Below are 7,500 nucleotides of genomic sequence, written 5' to 3'. Positions count from 1 at the left end.
TTAATGGGGACAATGTAATGCCAATCCTTATTTATAAATTTTGTATAACTAACATAGGACTGTATTATTTTACTTTGGAAAGCAAGAAAATATTGCTTTTTCTGTCTGTCTGTTTCTCTTTCTTTTGCTCTTCCTCTCTTCTTTCTTCTCTCTTCTCTCTCTAGCTCTCTATCTATCCATCTATTTATTTTGCTTCCTCTATCTATCTAACTACCAATCTATTTCTCTCTCTCTCTCTCTCTCCTCTCTCTCTCTCTCTCTCTCCCTCTCCTCTCCCTCTCTCTCTCTCTCTCTCTCTCTCTCTCTCCTCTCTCTCTCTCTCTCTCCTCTCTCTCTCTTCTTGCTTTCTCTCTCTTTTTCTCTCTCTCTCTCTCTCTCTCTTCTCTCTCTCTCTCTCTCCTCTCTCTTCCTCTCTCTCTCTCTTCTCTCTTCTCTCTCTCTCTCTCTCTCTCTCTTCTCTCTTCTCTCTCTCTCTCCTCTCTCTCTCTCTCCTCTCCCTCTCCCTCTCCCTCTCTCTCTCTCTCTCTCTCTCTCTCTCTCTCTCTCTCTCTCTCTCTCTCTCTCTCTCTCTCTCTCTCTCTCTCTCTCTCTCTTTTCTTCCCTGTTTCCTATCCTTAATACTTTCTTCTTTACAGATATCATAGATGTCGAGTAATACCAGAAGAAACTGAAAATGAAGAAAATATAAACCCTTCCATGAAACAAGCAAAAAACAGTGGATTTCGCTCCAGAATGAAGTAAGTTGTGGAGTAAATGGTAGATAATTGTATTTATGTTTCATCTGTGATACAAAATGTTCAAGATTACTACCTCAAAACTTTGAAAGAATGAATCATTGTTTTTATGGTAGGGTCAGAGACTAGATTAGGTAAATAAAATAAATGTATATAGTTACAAGAGACTTGTTTATATATGAACATAGCTGCAAGAAATGGAGGTTGTAGAATAGTATTAGAGTCTGTGTTGTTTGCCTGAGTACACAAAACACACCAACTGATAATGCAGTGGTAATGCTTTAACCTCTCCATGAATTTCAGGTCAAATGCATCATCCAGTGAAGATACAAAGAAAGATGAGTCATCACCTTTTGTGTATCCTCTGATCTGGGAGACGCACCAGGTCGTCACCTCCTCCCCGTCTATGGTCAGCCAGAGTGACCCAGTGGAGTCAGGGTGCGGCCTTGGAATCCGTGGCCAGGGGGGTTCCGCTGAGAAAAGCAAGTTCCCAAGAGAAGACATGGGTGAGGATTTAGCCACCCTAGAAGCCAAACTGGACAGAGGAAGTGCTCTTGAGAAGGAGAATGCAAAAGGGGGAGCAGCAGCATCAGGAGAGAAAGGAAACTGCAAGAGCACTCCCAGCACCTCCACCAGCTGTAGCAGCAGCAAGATCAGCCATGGCAACGTCAGCAGCTTGAGTCACTTTGGGCCGATGGTTACCCCTTCCAAGTCGACTCCAACACCTCCACCCTCGGATAGACCCATATTCTTAACTCCGTCAGAGAGATTCAAAAAGTAAAATATTGTTATTATCATTATTTTTATTTAATTAATTAATTTGGAGTATGAACTATGCATCAGTTGTATCTCTTAAAATGCAGTTTTTCAAAGTTGGCCTATTCAAAAACTGCAGATCTGATATTATTTACGGCATGTAAATATAGTGTTTCTTGAATATCAATTTAATGTACATTAATAAAAATTTACATGGTCTTTATGGTGAGACTGTGAAAACATATAGTATTCACAGTCTCACTGTAAAGACCATGTTTTATGATAATGCCAGCTATTTTTCTCTACTCTTCAGTTATTGGCATTTTAACCTGTATTTCTCTTGGTACATGCTCCTAAAATATAGTCCTTTCGACAACAGAACGGGTGACTGCCGAGGAGTCATGACACCACAACGTCGTAAACCTAACCACCAGGTCAACCCATTTGAGGTGGCTGCCGAGTGTCTCCACCTGCCTGCCGTAAGCCCGTCGCTCTTTCGCCAAGTTGTATCCCCTAGTCAGAAGGTAGACAGCAACTTCCACTGGTCTATAGATCAGCTGGCGGTATTACATCCTGCGAACATTGAAACTTCGCCCTACAACCAGGCGGACATTCAGCACGACCCCGATTACGAACGCCAGGCACAGGATGCCATTGATAGGTTAGTGCTTGGCCTTTATCATCGTTATAATTTTAAATGGTCATATTCCTTCCTGCCATAGTAAAAATATATATAATATATATTTTTTTTTTTTTCCTTTCTTTCTTCTTTTCTTTTTTTCTTTTTTATAAGCAGTCCAGTAGTATAATCAAAATTTAAAAGAGAAAACAGGAGAGTTATGTGGTTTAGAAGCTTCAAAAATTATGGTTTTGTGAGTATTTTTAGTTCATTTTCTGGAATGTTTCATTTATTAAACATTATCCTGTAATAATGTAGAATTACTATTAATTTCTCCTTTAAAGGATGATTGTTCAAAAAGATATTCTAATTGGTTTTCAGGTTACTAACAGAAAAATTTTTCACGGGGTAGTCCTAGCCTGAACAACTTGGCCATTATAAAGTATAGCCACTGGTATTAGTGTTTTTATATATGTGTGTGTGTGTGTGTGTGTGTGTGTGTGTGTCTGTGTGTGTGTGTGTGTGTGTGTGTGTGTGTGTGTGTGTGTGTGTGTGTGTGTGTGTGTGTGTGTGTGTGTGTGTGTGTGTGTGTGTGTGCATGATGAATATGTACTCCTGAGTTCAAATATATATGTGTATGTATGTGTGTGTTTGTACATGTGAGGTATAGGTTCATATTATTTATGGCCTTGTTGCTGTACCAATTCCTTTATTTTAGGAAAAGTAGCATATCACTTTCTTCTCTTGCAGGTTCTTTAACCATCACTCTGTTGTCCCAAGTCCTTGGACTGGAAGCCAGAAGTCTGTTAACCTTCTCCAGATGGTATGCACGCCAGTCCACCCAGTATCTAGTCAACCAACACCTCGAACTAATACAGGTAAGTTTATTGTCAAGTCTGTGTGTTTGACTTTTAAGTTTCCAGCTACAGCCGTTTTACCTTGAGACATTTAATAATTTTGAATTTCAAACTCAATGGAATAATGCTTGATAAGATATTATGTAAAACATTTTCTTCACTTTACAGTTTGGTGCCAAACAGAGCTGTCAATTCCTCCTGTCTTACCAGAAGCTGTGGAGGAAGCATTAAAACCCTTCTGTACATTTACACAGGTTTGTTCATGGGCTTTCTTTTCCATAGACAAAAAAGAGGATTCAGAAATTCAGAGGAATGTAAATCAAACTATGAGATAATTTATTTTGGTTAAATGTAAGATCTGTTCTCATCTTTGATGTGGTTTACTTGTAAGAGCCTCTTACATGCAAACACAAGTTCTCAGTAGGTGTCAAAAACTAGATGATCAAGTTGATTAACATTTCAGGACCAGTTCTGGCAGGGTGGCTGTGAAGATGAAGGGACAAGTCTCAACAACACAACACTGCGCCGGAAGCTGCTCTTTAGCCAAGACGAATTGCTCAATGCTACACCGTATGTGGTTCCATCCCACTTCATATGGGCAAATAACATGCATACATAAATACACGCATAAATACATGCATAAATACACACACACACACACACACACACACATATTTGATTTTTTCCTGTCTTTTACTGTTAATACCTTAAAAATTTGATGTTAAGATGATGCTGTAAAAACTTTCAACATTTTTCTAGTTTTTCCTTTCCATAGAATACCCTCATTATTTTCCCATTGTCATTACAAATATTGCTGATAGCAATATTTCTGCCTTTATCATGATTTTCAAAATCACTCCCTACAGGATGTGTAGTCCTCGTGGTGCAGATACCCCAGACCCAGACAGTAGACCACCTTCGCCCACTGTTCCTTTACCTTTAGACGATGAGGATGAAGTACCCATTATAAGTGAAGAGGAAGATGATCACAGAAATCTGTTGTGGTGCGGAACCATCATCAATCGTGGCGAGATAGGAACCTCCAGCAAGGACCCACAGTTGGCCAGGCATCCTCCACCAACACCACCATCCTGCATGTCATACTTGCCGAGTGACAAGCTCTTCAGTGAGCCATTTGCTTTCAGGAGGCCAGATAAGAATGAGAGAGATAGTCCCATGATACAATGTTCGCCAAATCTGTCTCCGGTTCAAGCTCAGCAAAGCAGCGAAGGGCCAGTAATTGTCACCTCTCCAGATGTATCGCCCATTCATTGCCATCAGTACATTTCTATTCCAAGTCCCAGAGACGTGTTCATCTCTGCATCATCTCACATCAGTGAAGATACTTCCTTTCATGATCCAGTTCTAGGACAGCCCCTATCATCTTTTAGAGTTTCTTCCAGTCAAGACCATGCTGTATCATGTACTGAAACAAGTGCCAAGGACAGTCCATCCTGTAGTTTGCCTTTCCACACAGCATTATACTCAGATTCAGTTTTACACAATGAGGAGATGCTGCCAGTTTCACCACGTTCAGGTTGCTTACAGAGTTCATACTTTACAATGAGATTACAACAAAGTTTAGAGTTTTCTGTAAAGTGCCAGGATTCATGTAGTAAAGACAAAAGCTGTGAGAATATTCATGAATGTGTTACAGGCTCCAATTTAAGCAGTGAAACTAGTCATGGTGGTGCTATTGAAAGACAAATTGACAAAGGAGAACTGTGGTGACTGTTTGAGAACTACACCAAAGATTAAGAAAATACCTTCACCATGCAGGATCTTAAACAATATTCCATGTAATGAAACTTCATCCGAGATAAATTGTGAAGCACCAGAACAAGATCAGATATGGAAACAAGAGTCAAAAGAAAAGAAGGAGAATTTAATTAAGGAATCTGATGAAAATCAGCAGAAAACACCTGTAAAGACAGCTGTTGAGCAAAGGAGCAGTTCGGTTAGTCTACTTAACAATTTACATAAAGAGAAAAGACTCATTCACTAAGTAAATATAAATTTAAAGTTTCAGACTATTATAATTACATAAGTTTTCCTTGAAATAATAACTGAACTACTATTTCTTCTTCCAGGGTCACTTCTCTTCTAGTCCTATCCGGGAAGATGGCAATAGTCCTCTTGCAATGGACACACCAAGAAAGAGATTTTCTTCTTCGCCTCCACTCTCACCTATCCTTTGTAGGTCCCTCATGTTCCTGCCACACCAAGAGAATCATCACTTGAGGTCTCAACCCAAATCTCATTTCAGCTTGTCACAGTCAACTCATATGAGCATTGATATAGACGGTATGTTTCTGTTATTTGTCAGTATTGTTCTCACTGTTGTAAAGTATTATACCATTATCATCCTTTTTAAGGTGCCTCATGTAATTTTATCAGATTGTTTTTGTAAAGTCAGAAGGGACTAATTAATTTTTAATCATTTGTAAACTTTCCTTGACATCAGCAATAACCTTTCATCCTGCCAATTTTGTGTCACTCCTTCAGCTGGTGCAGTAGGAGTGTTTACTCAGATTATTGATTTGCAGAACTATTTACCATAGAATAACATATTATACCAATGTCAGGAAAAAGCTGCATTGAAGAAGAGATAATGATAGATGATGAAAGACTAGGCTTAACTTCGAGCACAAGACATGTTAGCCAGTCCCTACAGCAGCCCCGTACCACCACCACCCTCCGTAGGGCCTCGTCAGTGTGTGACATGGAAACTGACTCTCTTGAGGTAAATATTGTATTTTCAGACAAGGGAATTCATTGAAATTTTTTATTATTTGCTAGTTTATATACTCTTCATTTTTGAGCAGAAAGGGAAGACAATACAAGGTTTTGAGATGTATTTTCTGATTCAGGTAGGGACTACCTAAGTCATGTATGTAAATCAAGATATGAATATTTTAATGTTCATATATTTTTCCTCAGAGTGTGAACAAGAGAGATTTATTATTGTTGCTCTGTTGCAGGTGAATGTGAGTGGGGAAGTGCCATCACAGGATACAGGATATGCAACTGGTAGCCTGCACTCAACCAATTTCAGCATGTCAACATTTGGAAATGAAAATGGCACAACTTCATCCCAGACTCATCTAAAAGACTGTCATGTGAACAGTTTGGCAAATACTACCGGTTTATCTGTTGATCCTTATACTTCCAAGGTTGTATGTAGTACTGAAGGGGGAAGTGTTTGGAAGGGAAACTTGTAATTTGGGGTATCACACTCCTAACATGAACACTATTTTAGATGATGAAATGAACTTTGTACTATTAAAGACATCTTTGATATATTATATTGTTTTTCTATAATTTATTTGTAATGCTACCAAAGCAGTATTCATGGAACAAATATTGTCTGTTGTTATGGATCAAACTATACTTAATGTTAATATGATATATTTGGTATTTGAATTTATAGTATATGCTGATAAATTTTCAGTCTGATTGCTGTCATAAAATAACTCTGGTCTGGAGTTTTTTTTTTATTTATTTTTTTTATTATTATTATTATTATTTTTTTTTTTTCTATTAAATATTTTCAATTGCACTGCCCAACCATACCTTTGTTTTCTTGCTGTATATTATATTGTTGTGATATATATAGTCTTTGTCTCTCTGTTTTTCTTGGTGTCACTTTCCTGATTTTTTTGTGTTCATTAGTATTAGAAAGAATTATCTATATTCTGTCCATTGATAAATTATGTATTTTGACCACCTGTCATGTGTTCAATGTGTTTCTGATTTTCATGCATCTGTGATGGTTGATTCCTCCAACCAACTAATTCTCAGCATTGGAAACAAAAATACATTTATGGTGCATGTTCATACTTTTTTACTTCTGGACAAATGATGCTAACTGGCATACACTTTTGTTTAGATTGAGGTCAAACGGTATTTTGTAGCAGGAAGTAGTATTAGTGACAAAAATAAGATTCTTATTTGATGTCAGAACTGTAGGCTCACACTTCATGTAGAATTCATTTATTGTACAACTCATCTATGTTTAAAGATATTGCAAGATTAAAGTCTGGTTGTAAGTAATGTTTATTATGTGACAAACAGATTGTCATATTCTTACTTCAGTGCAAATAATTAGATGGCACAAAAAATGTTTTACACTCCTTGTAAAGTTATTTTCAAAGCTCTAATTAAAAACAGTTTAGGCAGGTCAAAATACAAACCTTGCACTAGTATAATTTCTTTGAAGATAGTGTTGTACTCAACCACATCTGGTTGAGACATTATAATACATAAATGAACAAACGTTGGATCTAGTTTAAACCATTGATGCTGGAAGTGCATGTGTATATGCATTGTCCACTGGTTTATTTTATGGATTTTCTTTAAACACGGGTAACTCCCAGGCACAATTGTTATTTTTATTACTATCATTATTGTTAATAGCATTATAATAACAATGATAATAATTAAGCAAATGACAATGAAATTTGTAATAGAAATAAAAACTACAAAAAAATCTAATGAAATGGTATAGACAGGTGAGATCAGGCAGACTAATTGA

General features: G+C 37.4%; 1 protein-coding gene across 1 annotated transcript in view; it reads left to right on the top strand.

The window, feature by feature from the left end:
- LOC119568924 overlaps nt 1-6,473 on the top strand; it is a 7,101-nt gene extending 628 nt beyond the window's left edge. Inside the window, 11 exon segments of the mRNA XM_037917325.1 lie at nt 636-737; nt 1,038-1,511; nt 1,870-2,151; nt 2,860-2,987; nt 3,135-3,220; nt 3,430-3,536; nt 3,833-4,679; nt 4,681-4,923; nt 5,057-5,270; nt 5,552-5,709; nt 5,948-6,473. Of these exon segments, the coding sequence (XP_037773253.1) occupies nt 636-737; nt 1,038-1,511; nt 1,870-2,151; nt 2,860-2,987; nt 3,135-3,220; nt 3,430-3,536; nt 3,833-4,679; nt 4,681-4,923; nt 5,057-5,270; nt 5,552-5,709; nt 5,948-6,187 (2,881 nt within the window). The 3' untranslated portion in view covers nt 6,188-6,473.
- The last annotated feature ends 1,027 nt before the right edge of the window (nt 6,474-7,500 follow it).

Source organism: Penaeus monodon, chromosome 4 (assembly GCF_015228065.2).
Source record: "Penaeus monodon isolate SGIC_2016 chromosome 4, NSTDA_Pmon_1, whole genome shotgun sequence".
NCBI lineage: Eukaryota > Metazoa > Arthropoda > Malacostraca > Decapoda > Penaeidae > Penaeus > Penaeus monodon.
Note: the sequence above shows the minus strand (reverse complement) of the source record. Positions and strands in the feature narration are given on the sequence as shown.